This window comes from Sardina pilchardus, chromosome 23 (assembly GCF_963854185.1).
Source record: "Sardina pilchardus chromosome 23, fSarPil1.1, whole genome shotgun sequence".
In the NCBI taxonomy this organism is placed as follows: Eukaryota; Metazoa; Chordata; class Actinopteri; order Clupeiformes; family Clupeidae; genus Sardina; species Sardina pilchardus.
In genome coordinates, this window is record NC_085016.1 from 989,438 (window position 1) to 1,007,236 (window position 17,799).

At 42.4% G+C, this 17,799-nt stretch overlaps 1 protein-coding gene across 1 annotated transcript; it reads right to left on the minus strand.

Moving 5' to 3' along the window:
- Nucleotides 1-10: 10 nt before the first annotated feature.
- LOC134071176 (uncharacterized) lies at nucleotides 11-17,261 on the minus strand. Its single transcript, XM_062527797.1, has 7 exons — nucleotides 17,235-17,261; nucleotides 16,862-16,965; nucleotides 16,026-16,122; nucleotides 14,135-14,423; nucleotides 13,914-14,027; nucleotides 13,677-13,810; nucleotides 11-578 (listed from the first exon to the last, which is right to left on the minus strand). The coding sequence occupies exons 1-7, from the start codon at nucleotides 17,244-17,246 to the stop codon at nucleotides 369-371; spliced, it is 960 nt and encodes a 319-aa protein (XP_062383781.1). The 5' UTR covers nucleotides 17,247-17,261; the 3' UTR covers nucleotides 11-368.
- Nucleotides 17,262-17,799: the final 538 nt, after the last annotated feature.

The following is a 17,799-nucleotide window of genomic DNA, read 5'->3' on the forward strand; positions in this document are numbered from 1 at the left end:
TTGTTTTTATTTGAATAATAAAGGCACATTGTCAAATATTGAGAAACATGGTGAAATTAATAAAGTAAAAGAAAGTAATCTATGAAGTTAATATAACAACAATGGTAATGTGTTTATAACTGAAAGATGTCAGAAGCTTTCAAATGATGCGTACATCCATAAATAAAGAGCTTACTCTTGTTTCTGACTGGTGATTAATTGAGTGCTGAAATAAAATAAGTTAAAAGGAAGACGATGTTGTAAGCTGTACAATTCAGCTTTGACTGGCAACTGCATGTACGGCACATTTTCTATAGCCTTGTTAATAGCAAATATTCATGAGTATGTTTTTAAGTACTCCTCTTTTAGTATCCTCCTTTTTTTAGCATTTAGACGTTCATAATTAAGAAGTACAATGAGTCCATTGGCTCTACTTTCTCTGCTGCATCCACTGTGTGCTCTGAAGTGGCTTTAACAAACATCCCCTCACAGTTTGCTGACTCAAAAGTATGCTCTTCACTTGTGTTCGCTATCATGAAGAAGACAAATGCCATCTCATTATCGCCCTTACAGATAAACTCCAGGTCTGTCTTGCATTCCTGTGGATCAAATAAAAACATAAAGTTATACTGCAAGTAGTTGTCTGTCAGTTATTATGACACATTTATCAGGATGCTCTAACTGAAGTGCCTGGCACCTAATAAACTAGAAAAGCAACCCATGGCATGAAATATGGCATTCGAAACCATAAAGGGTCATTCTGTGTCCAATCACCCACTGCCTGACAGGTGACCCTCTGCAAAACAAATCTGAACAACACAGGCGTTTGTAGACCAAAGCTATACATAAATCTTAAATAGTAGATCTGTATAATGGTTCCCAAACTACAGTCCTTTGAAGCTTCAAGTCATTTTAAGCATTGTGGTGAAAGATCCTTTTTGTTCAACTTGCAACATTAATGGCTCTTTCGGTATGTCACACACTTTAGTGAAATATGTGAATAGGAGGTGAAAAATATTTTTTTCTGTTGAATTAAAACATCCAATCAGATCAGACGTATCTTGTGTAATTTCCCCTCTGCAAAGCTCTGAAAATGATATATACAGAATGATATATGGTCAAATTAAAATATATATATATATACTGTATATACTGTCCATATATACTGTATATATATATATATATATATATATACACTGTATATACTGTCCACATGTTAACTGTCCACATGGTGAATATATATATATATACTGTCCACATGTTAACTGTCCACATGGTGAATATATATATATATATATATACTGTCCACATGTTAACTGTCCACATGGTGAATATATATGTATATACTGTCCACATGTTAACTGTCCACATGGTGAATATATATATATATATATATATACTGTATATACTGTCCACATGTTAACTGTCCACATGGTGAATATATATATATATATATACTGTCCACATGTTAACTGTCCACATGGTGAATATATATGTATATACTGTCCACATGTTAACCGTCCACATGGTGAATATATATGTATATACTGTCCACATGTTAACTGTCCACATGGTGAATATATATATATATATATATACTGTCCACATGTTAACTGTCCACATGGTGAATATATATGTATATACTGTCCACATGTTAACTGTCCACATGGTGAATATATATATATATATATATATACTGTATATACTGTCCACATGTTAACTGTCCACATGGTGAATATATATGTATATACTGTCCACATGTTAACTGTCCACATGGTGAATATATATATATATATATATACTGTCCACATGTTAACTGTCCACATGGTGAATATATATATATACTGTCCACATGTTAACTGTCCACATGGTGAATATATACTGTATATACTGTCCACATGTTAACTGTCCACATGGTGAATATATATACTGTCCACATGTTAACTGTCCACATGGTGAATATATACTGTATATACTGTCCACATGTTAACTGTCCACATGGTGAATATATATACTGTCCACATGTTAACTGTCCACCAGGGGCGTAGCCAGAGGGGTGGCTTCGGGTGGCACAGGCCACCCTTGAGATTCAATTGGCCACCCCAGGTGCCACCCCAAAATCCTATGATTCGCCATTAACAGTCAAAGGCGAGACATTTCTTGATGCACTTGCAGCAGTCTAGTTTGAAATATCAGGGTTCAGGAATATAAGCAATCTAGCAAATATGCTTGCAGTTATAGGCTACATGGCTTATTGTTTTTAGCATTTGAGTTTACAATAGGCCTACAGGCTACTGCTTGCACTAACACGCAAACATATACAGTATTTACCTATCACATCTGCCGGTGCCCATTTACAGTATCTTATCACACACACACAAAACCACGACTGTGGAATTACATCATGTAGGCACATTTTTATACCTGCCAATTCTACCTACTCAGCCAACACTGAGTATATGTTGTATTATAAATAGTCTACTGCCCTAATATAATATTGACATTGTGGAAAGTTTACATAGCTTATGCAGTGTTTCTTAACTGGTGGGTCGGAACCCAAAAGTGGGTTGTGGTACTGATCTGAGTGATGGGTCGCGGAGCTTGTCTAAAAATAAATAAAAAATCGCCAATTTAAAATGCTACCTGATCAGGTCTAATATTGACCCGTTAACTTTATTCGTAGCCTATGTCAGTCATTGCCATGGCATGGACATAGACAATGTTTATGTGACAGGTCATGTTAGATATAATTTTAGGGAGCTAATTTGATAAAAGTATGCATAATTTTAAGATATCATGTTAAACAAGTTGGCTGCAACCCAATATTTGAAGTAAGAGAAAATTCACTTATAAAATATAGCCGCAAGCGGCGATGGCGGGCCCGAGCACCTGCGGTGCGGAGACATGTGACATTTCGGAATCTAACAAAGCAACATGTGCGTGTTGGTGGGCATGTGCATGAGCAACACACATGCCCACCAAATTTGGTCAATTTTCCTGAATGTATGTGTCAACCACAAAAGACAACACGCTAGGTGGCGCTATAGAGTTCCTAAGCCACACCCTAGGCCAGAGCTCTATCTCTGACTATCGATAGCAATAACGCACAAGCCCACCAAATTTGGTTCATTTTCGTGAATGTGTGTGTCAACCACAACAGACAATGCGCTAGGTGGTGTTATACAGTCCCGAAGACACCCTTGGCCAGAGTGCTGTCTCTGAATAGCTATAGCAATAACACATGCCAACCAAATTTGGTTCATTTTTGTGAATGTATGTGTCAACCACAACAGACAATGCACTAGGTGGCGCTATAGAGTCCCTAAGCCACACCCGAGGCCAGAGCTCTGTCTCTGAATAACTATAGCAATAACACACATGCCCACCAAATTTGGTTAATTTGGGTGAACGTACACAGACAATGCGCTAGGTGGCGCTATAGAGTCCCTAAGCCACACCCTAGGGCAGAGCTCTATCTCTGACTATCGATAGCAATAACGCACAAGCCCACCAAATTTGGTTCATTTTCGTGAATGTGTGTGTCAACCACAACAAACAATGCGCTAGGTGGCGTTATACAGTCCCGAAGACACCCTTGGCCAGAGTGCTGTCTCTGAATAGCTATAGCAATAACACATATGCCAACCAAATTTGGTTCATTTTTGTGAATGTATGTGTCAACCACAACAGACAATGCACTAGGTGGCGCTATAGAGTCCTTAAGCCACACCCGAGGCCAGAGCTCTGTCTCTGAATAACTATAGCAATAACACACATGCCCATAAAATTTGGTTCATTTTGGTGAATGTTTGTGTCAACCACAACAGACAACGCACTAGGTGGCGCTATAGAGTCCCTACGCCACACCCTCTGCCAAAGCTCTGTCTCTGACTAGCCATAGCAATAACACACAAGTCCACCATATTTGGTTCATTTTGGTGAATGTACGTGTCAACCACAAAATATAATGTGCTGCTAGGTGGCGCTCTAGAGTCCCTAAGCCACACTCTAGGCAAGAGCTCTGTCTCTGACTAGTGGTAGCAATAACACACAAGCCCACCACATTTGATTAATTTTCGTGAATGTATGTGACAACTACAACAGCCTATATGCTAGGTGGCGCTATAGAGTCCCTAAGCCACACCCTTGGCTAGAGCTCTGTCTCTGACTAGCAATAGCAATAACACACATGCCCACCAAATTTGGTTCATTTTCGTGAATGTATGTGTCAACCACAACAGACAATGCGCTAGGTGGCGCTCTAGAGTCCCTAAGCCACACTCTAGGCCAGAGCTCTGTCTCTGACTAGTGGTAGCAATAACACACAAGCCCACCACATTTGATTAATTTTCGTGAATGTATGTGACAACTACAACAGCCTATATGCTAGGTGGCGCTATAGAGTCCCTAAGCCACACCCTTGGCTAGAGCTCTGTCTCTGACTAGCAATAGCAATAACACACATGCCCACCAAATTTAGTTCATTTTCGTGAATGTTTGTGTCAACCACAACAGATTACGTGCTGCTAGGTGGCGCTATAGAGGCCCTATGCCACACCCTAGGCCAAAGCTCTGTCTCTGACTAGCCACAGCAATAACACACAAGTCCACCAAATTTGGTTCATTTTCGTGAATGTTTGTGTCAACCACAACAGATAACGTGCTGCTAGGTGGCGCTATAGAGTCCCAAAGCCACACCTTAGGCCAGAGCCCTGTCTCTGACTAGCAGAAGCAATTCCACATGTAGCTGCCAAATTACATACAATTCCTAACCTTTTTTCTGCCTATAACACCAACTTCCTGTTTCTTAATAAAACACCATAATTCAAACCTTCGCCATTTCGATATACTTTTGAAATTCAAAAATCTGGTCGCAATTCCTCTCGGGCAACCCCTCAAGATCATTTTAGTGCTTATATGACATGATTTCGATAAACCGTCTAGGAGAAGTGTTTCAAAATACATGATGTGCAAAAATCATAATCATAATCATAACTCAAATTCTTCTAAGATTTACTATATTGTTTAAATGTAAAACTTGTTCAGATTCATACAACACACATGTCCACCAAATTTGGTTCATTTCCGTGAATGTATGTGTCAACCACAACAGAAACCGCGCTAGGTGGCGCTATAGAGTCCCTGAGCCACACCCTAGGCCAAAGCTCTGTCTCTGAGTTTCGATTGCAATTCTACAAATGGCTGCCAAATTACAAGAGTTTTAGAGCATGCCAAGTTGGTGTAAAAAAAAAAACAGGTAAGACGGAAGAAGAAGAAGAAGAAAAAATATAGCCGCAAGCGGCGATGGCGGGCCCGAGCACCTGCGGTGCGGAGACCGGTGACATTTCGGAATCTAACAAAGCAACATGTACGTGTTGGTGGGCATGTGCATGAGCAACACACATGCCCACCAAATTTGGTCAATTTTCCTGAATGTATGTGTCAACCACAACAGACAACACGCTAGGTGGCGCTATAGAGTCCCTAAGCCACACCCCAGGCCAGAGCTCTATCTCTGACTATCGATAGCAATAACGCACAAGCCCACCAAATTTGGTTCATTTTCGCGAATGTGTGTGTCAACCACAACAGACAATGCGCTAGGTGGCGTTATACAGTCCCTAAGACACCCTTGGCCAGAAGCGCTGTCTCTGAATAGCTATAGCAATAACACACATGCCCACCAAATTTGGTTCATTTTCGTGAATGTATGTGTCAACCACAACAGACAATGCGCTAGGTGGCGCTCTAGAGTCCCTAAGCCACACTCTAAGCCAGAGCTCTGTCTCTGACTAGTGGTAGCAATAACACACATGCCCACTAAATTTGGTTCATTTTCATGAATATATGAGTCAACCACAGTACACAACGCGCTACGTGGCGCTATAGAGCCCCTAAGCCACACCATAGGCCAGAGCTCTATCTCTGTATCCATATTTGTAGTCCAAATTTGAGATGATAACCAGTGTGTTGATATGGTGTACTGTAAATCATGCATCTGTAAGGCTTACATCAATATCTTTGCTTCAGATCATTGAATTCATAAAACCTGTTGCTGTTTGTGTGTGTGTCTTGATGTAAACAAAACGTAACTAAGTCATGATTGTTTGACTTTTCTGTATTCTGGTTATTACATGCTATTCCAACCAAGCATTTTTGTGAGGATAAGAACCACTTTAGTGGTGGACTGGTTGGGGATTGAACCGGCAACCCTCCTGTTACAAGCCCCAAGCCCTAACCAGTAGGCCACGGCTGCCTCAACGGGGGTGGGGGGGGGGGGGGGGTTGTGTGTGTGTGTGTGTGTGTGTGTGTGTGTGTGTGTGTGTGTGTGTGTGTGTGTGTGTGTGTGTGTGTGTGTGTGTGTGTGTGTGTGTGTGTGTGTGTGTGTGTGTGTGATTGAGTGAGTGAGTGAGTGAGTGAGTGCGGAGAGTGTGTATGTGTGTGAGTGAGTGTGTGTGTGTGTGTGTGTGTGTGTGTGTGTGTGTGTGTGTGATTGAGTGAGTGAGTGAGTGAGTGAGGAGAGTGTGTGTGTGTGTGAGTGAGAGTGTGTGTGTGTGTGTGTGTGTGTGTGAGTGAGTGAGTGAGTGAGTGACCAGGAGTTCCTAAGCCACACCCTAGGCCAGGGCTCTGTCTCAGTCTAGAGGTAGCAACACACAAGCGCACCAAATTTGGGTCACAGACTACAGGTGCTTGGGCCCATCAATTTTCTGTCTTAAAAGACACCCCAATTCAAACATTCACCATTTCAATATACTTCACAATTCCTCTTGGGCAACCCCTCAAGATCATTTTACTGCTGATATGATATGATTTGATAAACCCTTGGTTTGATTCGATAAACCGTCTAGGACTAGTGTTTCAAAATACATGACTTTACTGTATTCTGGTTATTACATGCCATTCAAACCAAGCATTTTTATGAGGATTAGAACTTGGGTCTGACTTAGTCAGTCCCCAATTCTATCACAAAAATGACTTAACCTGAGTAAAATCTTTATACACATGATCTTTTCTTTACCTTTTACTTTGCATCACACTGTCATTCTTGACTCTGTGTGTGTGTGTGTGTGTGTGTGTGTGTGTGTGTCTGTGTCTGTGTGTGTGTGTGTGTGTGTGTGTGTGTGTGTCTGTGTCTGTGTCTGAGTCTCTGTGTGGAAAGCGGGGGAGGTTAGAGAGACATCCAGCTGGGAGAGAGGGGAGGGGTGGGAAGAACTGTGGGGGGAGGGAAACAGACAAGAAGGGGGAGAGTGGGTGAGCCACAGTGAGGGAGCAAGACCATGCGCGGCTAGGGAAACAGACCTATAAAAACCTAATAAACCTAAATATCTCACTTTCTGTTAACATGGTTGAAATCAAAATTGCAGCATAGGTTGATATGATTATAATTATTCATCAACTCGCTTAAAAATATTTTAGCTAAAACTGTGTCCACCACAATCATTAATGCGCTTTTAAAAAACACAAACAACACCAAATTCAAAACTTTGTATATGACTGTCACTACAAACACACTAACTAATACTCCATCAAATTTCATCCAAATTAGTCACTGTTTTCTGCCTACAACACCAACTTTTTGATTCTTTTATAAGACACCTAGATTCAAACCTTCGCCATTTCAATATACTTTTGAAATTCAAAAATCTGGTCTCAATTCCTCTCAGGCCACCCCTCAAGATCATTTTAGTGTTTAAATGACATAATTTCGATAAACCGTCTAGGAGAAGTATTTCAAAATACATGATGTGCAAAAATCAGAAAATCTCACATAATTCAATATTCTTCTAAGATTCACTATATAGTTTAAATGTAAAACTTGTTCAGAATAATACAACACACATGTCCACTAAATTTGGTTCATTTCCGTGAATGTATGCGTCAACCACAGTAGACAGCACGCTAGGTGGCGCTATACAGTCCCTGAGCCACACCCTAGGCCAAACCTTTGTCTCTAAGTACAGTTAACAATTCCACATCTAGATGCCAAATTACAAGAGTTTTAGTGCATGTCAAGTTGGTGAAAAAGGGCGAAAAAGTTAAGGGTAAGAGGAATAGAAGTATAATAATAATAATAATAATAATCTGAGCAAAAACAATAGGGCCTTGCACCTCCGGTGCAGCCACTTTCAGTGGCCGCACCTCGGTGCTCGGGCCCTAATAATAATAATCTGAGCAAAAACAATAGGGCCTTGCACCTACGGTGCAGCCACTTTCAGTGGCCGCACCTCGGTGCTCGGGCCCTAAATAAATATACAGTTGGTCACAACTTTATGAACATGTGAAATTATGGGTTCCAAAACCAGACCAGTTAAGAACCGGTTAAGAACCAAAAACATTTCTCACTTCCACTTAAAATATATAGTGTACTGAATGGGGAAATATAAGCGTGAGAAATGTCAAGTATGGCGTGTGGTGTGAGAATGGGTCAAATTGTGTGACTGTCACGCTCAAAGCGTAAAGCTTGGCAGCCCTGTGTGAGAGTATGGTCTTTGGTGCATGGTTTTACTCATGCATGTGTGCTAATTTAACAACTTGAGCCTGTTCCTGTTTATCTAGATGCCACCCTTGAGTTGACCAGTGCTCCACTAGGGCCACCCTTGTTACAACTCTCTAGAATCGCCACTGCTGTCCACATGGCGAAATGAGAAGATGAAAATGGGCTTTTTGAATATCGAGCCCAATTTTTTTTTCTTTTTTTTAAAAAAGCTCTGACAATATGATAATGATAACATCCAAAGTTAATGTATTGACATAACCTTATAGGCCATACAGTATGTGAGTGGAAAAAAAAAATGATGAATTTGTGTCACATACTTTTTGAACGAGAAGCCCTCCAAGACGATGATGTCTTTTCACATAATTAATTTATAGACATTTTTAGGGCTTTGCAGAGGAGAAATTACATAAGATACGTATGATCTGATTGCACTCTTTAATTCAACAGGAAAATGTGCTTCTGCTCACATAGTTTCAGTAATGTGTATGAAATACCAAAAGAGCCAATAATGTAGTAGGTGAACAGAAAGGATTATTCACCACCATGCTTGAAATGACTTGGAATTCCAAAGGGCTGTAGTTTTGCAACGATCAGTTATACAGATATACTATTTAAGATTTATGCATAGTTTTGGTCTACAAAGACCTGTGATTTTTTCAGAGAGGGTCACCTGCCAAATTTTGCTGAAATTGGGTGATTTCACACAGAATGACCTTGAAGGCTACTTTCATAAAGACTCATCTAAAATATACATCCATCTAGCTGGGTGAACCCTGCCTGACAATCCGGCCAATTTGGATGTCCAGCTCAGGCTGGAAACCTGCACATCTATCTCCCCTGCTTCCTGTTCACACCCTTTGGGTCCAATCACAAACTAGGTTATCCAAAAGATGCACCGGATCGTTGGTCTGATTGGTTGAAGGACTATCCACGCGTACAGAGCCATTTGAACGATGCCAATAGAGCTCGACAGACCCGCCCCTCCTCTCGACAGTCCCGAGCTCTATTGGCAGAAAAGTTTCTTGAAATCTGGTTGTCATGATGACACTTTCCTGTGAGGGGCTGGACTTTGACTTCTGTAAAAGCTGATAATTTACTGCCACAATGTTCATAACATGTCAACTCAGAGCCAAGGTTTTAACATTTTAAACATGCAAATAGGCTTTCACATCAGCCTAATGTCAATTATCAATAAATAAATGTGAATGAAGGGTGAGAATGCTTGGAACCAGTCTATGCTACATTAATACACAGGATTAAATGTTAAAATCCCTTGTGCCAAAATCCAAGGCAAACACACATTTAGAAGCCCCTGTCCAACATTAACTTAAAGAAGCAGGCTAACCACCAACCTGTTAACCAATGGTCACAAACACAAGACAGATGGCCAATCCCACAGCAGTATATGGTATACAGCATGTCATTGGAGTTATCAAGTGGGCACCCTCATTCACCGATGTTTCGTTAAGTTAGGCCCACGACACCTCATGAAGGCTTAACAGTGAAACCAGCGTCCTGGAGACACTCCCCTCCATGCTGCCACCATACTACCACATTGCAACAAACAAACCAGCTAGTTTAGCTTGTGCTAAGCTACATGCTACCACCTCATGCTGCCTCCATATTACCACATTGCAAGGAGCCAACACACCATACTACCACATTGCAACAAACAAACCAGCTAGTATAGCTTGTGCTACGCTACATGCTACCACCACATGCTGCCTCCATACTACCACTAGTTTAGCTTGTGTTACGCTACATGCTACCACCACATGCTGCCTCCATACTACCACATTGCAACAAGCCAACTTGCTTGTCTTAGCTTGCGCTACATGCTACCACCCCCATCACAAAATAACCAAATACTCTTAACTAACCTAGGCATGGTCCGTCCCGTCGGTGTGGACTGAACCATACACTTAAAAACCATAAACCTAGGCACCGTGTCTCAAACACAAAACAAATAAGCCAGCTAACTTACCTTACCCCAGGAAGTAGAGTTTCTCCTTACCCACAACCATTCACTTGCTCGTTCTGCTGCCAAAGACATGTTACTAACTACTTGCCTTAGACTTCGTCCACGAATGCCCAACTCAGACAGCAAGCCAATAGCAGATCTGGCCACAAACCCTCGTGCACCAACTTCAATAGGCCTTAATCTCACACTCCAACCTCGCTGCGCTGCCTCCTCTGCTATTTCAGTGTATTTTGCTCTCTTTAACTGATTGGCCTCTTCTACTCTGTCTTCCCAAGGAACAGTTAACTCGACCATGTAAACCACTTTATCTCTATCTGAGAACAGAAGAAGGTCCGGTCTCAACCTAGTGCTCACTATATGCGAAGGTACTGCCATCTGCTGGCCTAGATCAACCTTCATTTCCCACCCCGCTCCATTAACCAAAGAGCCGTTTTTACACCTGGCCTTCGTGGAACGCTGTTGACCCCCCTGACGTACAAAGTTAATTTGCTTAACATCCTTACTTGCTGCTAATGAATTAACTTCTCTCCGCTTATCCTCAATTGCTGCTGCTAAGCATTTCAGTACTTGGTCGTGACGCCATGTATAGCGCCCCTGGGTGAGGCTTACCTTGCACCCTGATAGGATATGGTGGAGGCTGCCCACACACGAACAAAGTGTACATTTATCATCCTCACCAAACCATTGACTTAAGTTCTTGGGAGATGGGAGCACATCATATGTAGCACCTAACATAAATCTAATCCTGCCAGCATCCATGCCCCATAGATCTTTCCATTTAATCTGCTTTTTTTCCACCCCTTCCCAGTTTACCCACTGCCCTTGTCTTGCCTGTGATACTGCCTTGGTACATCTAACAGTCTCCTCCTGCCTATGCATTTCCTCCACAACCATTTTCCTCCTTTCTCCTGCAGAAGCCTTGCTCCACAAAGGTTTACTTATGTCTAAACCTAGACCCCCCCGCCCATGCTGCACATGACCCATTATGTCTCTATGCCTCAATGCTGATTGAGCTTGCTTAACTGCCTGCTCTGGGTTCCACTTCCTCCCTGCCTTAACTGTAGGTGCAACTTTCCTCACCACTGGGTCCTTAGACTGAGTAAGAGTCATTTCCAATCTAGCCTTAGCACACTTAAATTCTTCTGTCAGACTAGATATTGGCAACTCTACAATGCCCTTCCCGTACAAGGCTACACTGCTTAAGCAGCGAGGCACTCCAAGCCATTTTCTCACAAAGGAATTGATCATTTTTTCTAACCTTTCAACCTTTGACAGAGGAACTTCATAGACTGTCAATGGCCACATTAGCCGGGGCAATAAGCCAAACTGCAAGCACCACAACTTAAGCTTACCTGGTAGTCCTGACTTGTCAATTTTTGTAATACCTTGCCTAGTGACCTGTCTTAATTCTTCAACCTGTACCTTATCATTAAGGCTTGCATCATACCATCTTCCCAAACTCTTCACTGGCTTATCCATAACTGTGGGCATCACCTCCTTATCAATAACAAACTTCTTATCTACTACCTTCCCTTTGACAATTGAGAGACTCCTAGACTTACTAGGCTTCACCTTCATTCTAGCCCACTGCAGATTGCTATTTAGCTTATCCAATAACCTGTTGGTGCATGGGACGGTAGACGTCATAGTTGTCATGTCGTCCATGAAAGCCCTAACTGGGGGGAGGCGTAGCCCTCCCTGCAATCTCTCCCCACCCACTACCCATTTTGATGCCCTAATAATGACCTCCATTGCCATTGTAAAAGCAAGTGGGGAGATGGTACATCCCGCCATAATCCCTATCTCAAGCTGCTGCCACCCTGTGGTGTACTCCGAAGTAGTAAAACATAGTTGAATATCCAAAAAGTATGCTTTCACTAGGCTTTTAATGCTACCTGGAATTCTAAAGTAGTCAAAGGCCTCCCACAACAGACTATGCGGTACTGATCCAAAAGCATTAGCCAAATCCAAGAACACAACATGCAGGTCTCTCCTCTCACGCTTCGCTAACTGAATTTGGTGCCAAATCATGCTGGTATGCTCTAAGCACCCGGAGAAGCCAGGGATTCCAGCCTTTTGCACCGAGGTATCAATTGGCTTATTCCTTTCAAGATAACTTGTCAGCCTCCGTGCCACAAAACTAAAGAAAACCTTCCCTTCAACATTCAGTAAGCTAATTGGTCTAAATTGATTAATCTCCACTGCATCCTTTTCTTTAGGAATAAATATTCCCCCAGCCCTACGCCAAGCCTTAGGAATACACTGTTTTTTTCCAAACTACTTTCATTAACTGCCACAGAAATCTCAAAACACCTGGTGCACTCTTATACAGTCGGTAGGGCACCCCATTAGGTCCCGGGGCCGAAGAGGCCCTTGCATGCTTAATCACTTCTTGCACCTCCTTCCACCTTGGTGGACTGTCATCACACTGGCTACTTACATCACCAATAGGCGGGATATCAGCGGGAAGCACCATCTCTCTGAACCTCTCCCCGTCTTTGTACACGCTATAGATAATGTCTCCCATTTTCTCTAATTTACTTTCAGCTGTCCCCTTAAGCTGCCCCAGGATGCTGACAAGATCACTATTAACATCCTCCCATAGTCTACCATCTGCTGCACCTGGCCACCTAACCCCAAGTCTATGACCATTAATCTTCTCCCTCCTTGGCTGCCTGGTCACTCTTTCTGCCTCAGTGCTCAAACCTTCCTCAACAACAGGGGTGCTGATGTCCTGCGAACTGTGGATTACTTCCTGTCGCTGAACTTGAACCGACTGACTTGATACACTTCTCAAGAAGTAACTATCAATGCGGGGACCCTGCGTTCCCTCTACCAAGCACTTCTTTTTCCCTTGATGGATTTTCAGGCCCTTTAGACTTGTAACCTTCTGCCACCCACACACACACACCTGCAACTTCTTATCAACTTTCTCTGAACTAGCGGCTTCCACAGACATGCTTTCCTTACTCGTAATCAAATTCGTTCCAGGGTCAGTAACCAAATCCAACACAGGTGAGTCATCTGCCGCCCCCACTCTCGCTGACTCTAGGGGTATTTTCATTATGTCGTACTGTAGCTTAGTAGGGTGTAGCTCATAGCTTATAAATAGATAATATGTAAATAGATAGATAGATAGATAGATAGATTCTTTATTGATCCCCAATGGGATATTCAAGAAAATTCAAATTATATATGGGCATGAGTTTGATGACTTACCACAACACTCAAATGTACACCATCATCAGTTCTGGAGCATTGCAGGAACTTCTTAGTGCCCGTAAAGTTCAACACAACCGGAATTCCTTTATCTGAGCTGTCTATTGACTCGTAGTAGTAAATGGTTATATTTTCTGAGAGGGTAAAGCAAATTATGGATATGAAATTATTTTAAATATCCAACATATGGTTATCAAAACATTCAACAAATCCCAAAAGTAAATATTTGGTACAAACCTTTTCTTCTCTTCAAAATAGCCTTGTTTGTTTGGTGACTTAGAAACCCTTGATGTAAGCTCCGGATGGCCTTGTTATTGACTTCGTTGTTTTTTTTTAAATCACAGGGTTTTACTAAAAAGAAAGTGCACACAAACCACTTGTCACTCCAAATGCAACAAGTTTTAGCTATTTAACATTTTTCACAAAGGGCCTGAAGCAGAGAATAAAAACAGTCTCACCAGCTTCAACCCGGGCAGCCTTGGACATCACTACTACACAGGCCTGGCAGCTCTCGCCATGTCCACACCCCCGACCCAACACCATCTCCACGCAGGGGCCCAACAGCTCCACCAGCAGACCAACCTCCAGCTCATCCTGGTCACAGCCATCGCTCTCTCCCTGCAAGTCTGGCTCCACGGCCATGTCCATGGAGAAGGTCAGGACTGTGTCCTCCTTAAAGACAGACCAGAAGTCTCCTGTTTTCTCAGGAGCTTTCTTAGGATGCTCCACCCCAGCATGGTGGATTCTCTGATGGCAAGAAGGAATTCAACATCAACTCTAGTCAACTCTCACAAATGACCCTCAGCTATCAAATCAAATCAAATCAGGCTTAATGGCCATGTGTACTTGCGTACACAAGGAATTTGGTCTCTGCATCCGTGAATTAGTGATCACACACAGCACACAGTGAACACATAGTGAGGTGAAGCACACACTAACCCGGAGCAGTGAGCTGCCATACAGCAGTGCTCGAGGAGCAGTGTAATAATGTGTCCGTGCAGATGTAGAGACTCAGGTCGAGAGATGCCAAAGTAGAAGAAAACTTTTTTTTATTATAAGCTACCGGTAGGTTTAGACATGACATAACAAACAAAAGAAAAACACTTATCAAAGCGAAAAACACAAACATGGGACAATGCCCACTAAAGCTATAGGCCCTTTACGTACCCATACTGACCGAGACAATGTGCCCTCTCACGGCAGAGGCCCATCTCCCGAATGAAGCGCCCAATACTGTTTTATCCTATTGGCGCGAACCAAACACAGCAATCAATCAATTAACGCACCCACATATCCTCTAGGCTAGATACTATGGAGCGCAACACATTACCTGACAACATTCATTAAGTAATCATAACCTCTTCGCTACAGTTCCCCAAAATAACAAATAAAACAAAACTACAGAAACACCCCTGTCTCCATGAGCGCTTCCCTTATGGGAGCGCGCCCCGTCCCTTTAACTGGGTCTCACCTCCGACACTCTTGTCGCACCCCGGAAGACAGGTAGACATCAGGTAAGGACAACAATACACACTAGAATAGACAATACACAATACACAGACAAACATTGGCACAGTCGCAACAGTTTCATTTAAGATGTTAAATTGTGCGCACACGAAACCCGCCACAACTACCTCGACATTATGCCTTGCATCAGCCGCTCATGCCATGTTTAGCGCACGGCCTAACCAATATTCCTTCGCATTGTACCACGACATAATACATAGTTATTCCATATTTTCCTACATATGCATTACATCATTTATTTAATTTCTCCTGTATGTGTATACTAATGTCTGCGTTCAAGTGCAAACCCCGTTCTCATTGTTCTTACTGGCGGGAATGCGCCCGCTTGCGTGACAGACGCGGTGCGCTCTGTCACAAGCAGTGAAGGGTTACAGTAGGTGCCTTGCTCAAATGTGTGTGTGTGTGTGTGTGTGAGGGGTTAGGTGCCTTGCTCAAGGGCTCTTCAGCCGTGGACTAGTCAGGGATTGAACCGGCAAGCCTCCAGTTACAAGCTGGAAGCCCTAACCAGTAGGCCAGCTGCTATTCTCACCAATCCCCTATTTCCAGCATTCAGAGCATTCTGGGTTATAAAGAACCCACTGCTTTTGTATTGCCCATTTGAAGGAGTGGATGTGTGTATCAAATCTCCCCCTTCCATTTTCACCAAACCACAATGCTGTATGACAATCACACATTTGTCAAGTTGTGATGCAATTGCTCGTTTGGGGAATATATGACATTTTGGGCACATAGACTGTAGTCAGGTTATCAGGTACAGAATCCATCACCGTGAAGTGTGAAGGTGACAGTCTGTGAGTTGGTGAAAATCTTAAGAGCACTTACCAGCATAGGATTGCCTGAAGACAACAGCTCTGCAAACTCTCTTGGAGTTAAATCTTGCATGTCCAAGTCATTAATCTTCAAGAGCTGATCTCCTTGTCTGGATGAGAAGCAATTCATATTTAAACATGCCATCATGTTAAAATTTCACATTAAAGGGATAGTTCGGGTTTTAAGACACGAAGTTATATGGGTTCCCTGTCAGCAACGTTGTGCATCAGCACTGACTTACCCCCCGACAGCGTCCTGTGAGCCGAGATCCAGCCGGTTTTTGATCGTTTTTGATGCCGGACTATTTTCTTCAGCAAGTTTCTGGGGTCACGAAAGTAAAGTGTTTTTCTTCTCAAAACCATATGCGTTCAACAGAGTGATATATTTGCACCACAAAAACGTTGTCCAGCTGTCAGTAGCGCGCAGTGATAGGAATCACGAAAAATAAGTAAGTGATAACGAGGTTTGAATTTTTCCTGGACAATGTTTTTGTGGTGCAAATATATCACTCTTTTGAACGCATATGGTTTTGAGAAGAAAAACACTTTACTTTCGTGACCCCAGAAACTTGCCGGACTACTTTCTTCAGCATCAAAAACCGGCTGGATCTCGGCTCACAGGACGCTGTTGCGGGGTAAGTCAGTGCTGATGCACAACGTTGCTGACGGGGAACCCATATAACTTCGTGTCTTAAAACCCGAACTATCCCTTTAATGCCAAATACTTTCATGTGACATGCAGTAGATATATAGCAGAATCAGAGTAAGGCCTACAAATCAGTTTCCAATGTATGTTTTCAAAGCCACTTATGCATATGAGGGAGCAGATACATTATTATTTGTCCCCACCTTGTGAAGAACTCTCTGTTCTCATTAAAAACAGTGTCCACTTCATAGTGATGCTTCCCGTCTCTGACTCTGTGAAGTATGCCAACGCCACCGCTAACTGGTGTCTACCAGCAGCAGGAAAATAGGGTCAGATCACAGAACCAGAATGGAAAACACACACAATCAACAATTAGAGGCCAGAAGCCAGTGAGAGAGTGTCTGGATAGAGAAGAGAATAAAGAGACTCTATAGTCTAAACCATAGACATACTGTATATACGTATAATATATATCTATAGTCTAAACCATAGACATATATACGTATATATATCTATATTCTAAACCATAGCCATACGTATTTATATCTATAGTCTAAACTATAAGTCGTGCCTTACCTGCAGCTCCATGTTACTGTAGCTCACGCCCTGTCTGAGTGAGAGTGGCATCCTGACCACACACTCTCAGTTTATATGTGCAGCGCATTTCCTGTGTGTGTGTGTGTGTGCGTGTGGTTAGCTGGCGGAAATGGGTGGGTGGGGGATAATCACTTCATCATACCTGCACACTCACAAGGGCTGAAAAAGGTGACATATTTCCAAAGGAAAATAAATATGGCTGCATTTGACACTTTTACGTATTAAAATAACTTGGTCCTAGCAGTAGGCCTACCAGCTATTTTGACGAGGTCCTCACATGTTTCTGCCACAAAACCGCTAGTTACATCTCGAGCACCATCATAGATCCTTAAAGCAACACTAAAGCACTTATCCTCTGTCTCACACACGCTATTTGTTTATCCAGCAAATCACAGACAAGGTAGAATATGTTGCATGAATTTATGAAAGTATGATGTATTGCGACATTGAAGCAAGTAAAATTTGTAGTTTCTGATGTCTCATTTCATCAAACTACAGATACACTACCCCACCTAGTAAAGTTACATAGTGCGGTTATAGCCGA

Coding starts and splice junctions, on each gene's coding strand:
- LOC134071176 (XM_062527797.1), bottom strand. Junction 14,424..16,025: donor CTTCAGGCAATCCTATGCTG/GTAAGTGCTCTT, acceptor TCTTGCCATCAG/AGAATCCACCATGCTGGGGT. Junction 13,811..13,913: donor TATTTTGAAGAGAAGAAAAG/GTTTGTACCAAA, acceptor TTACCCTCTCAG/AAAATATAACCATTTACTAC.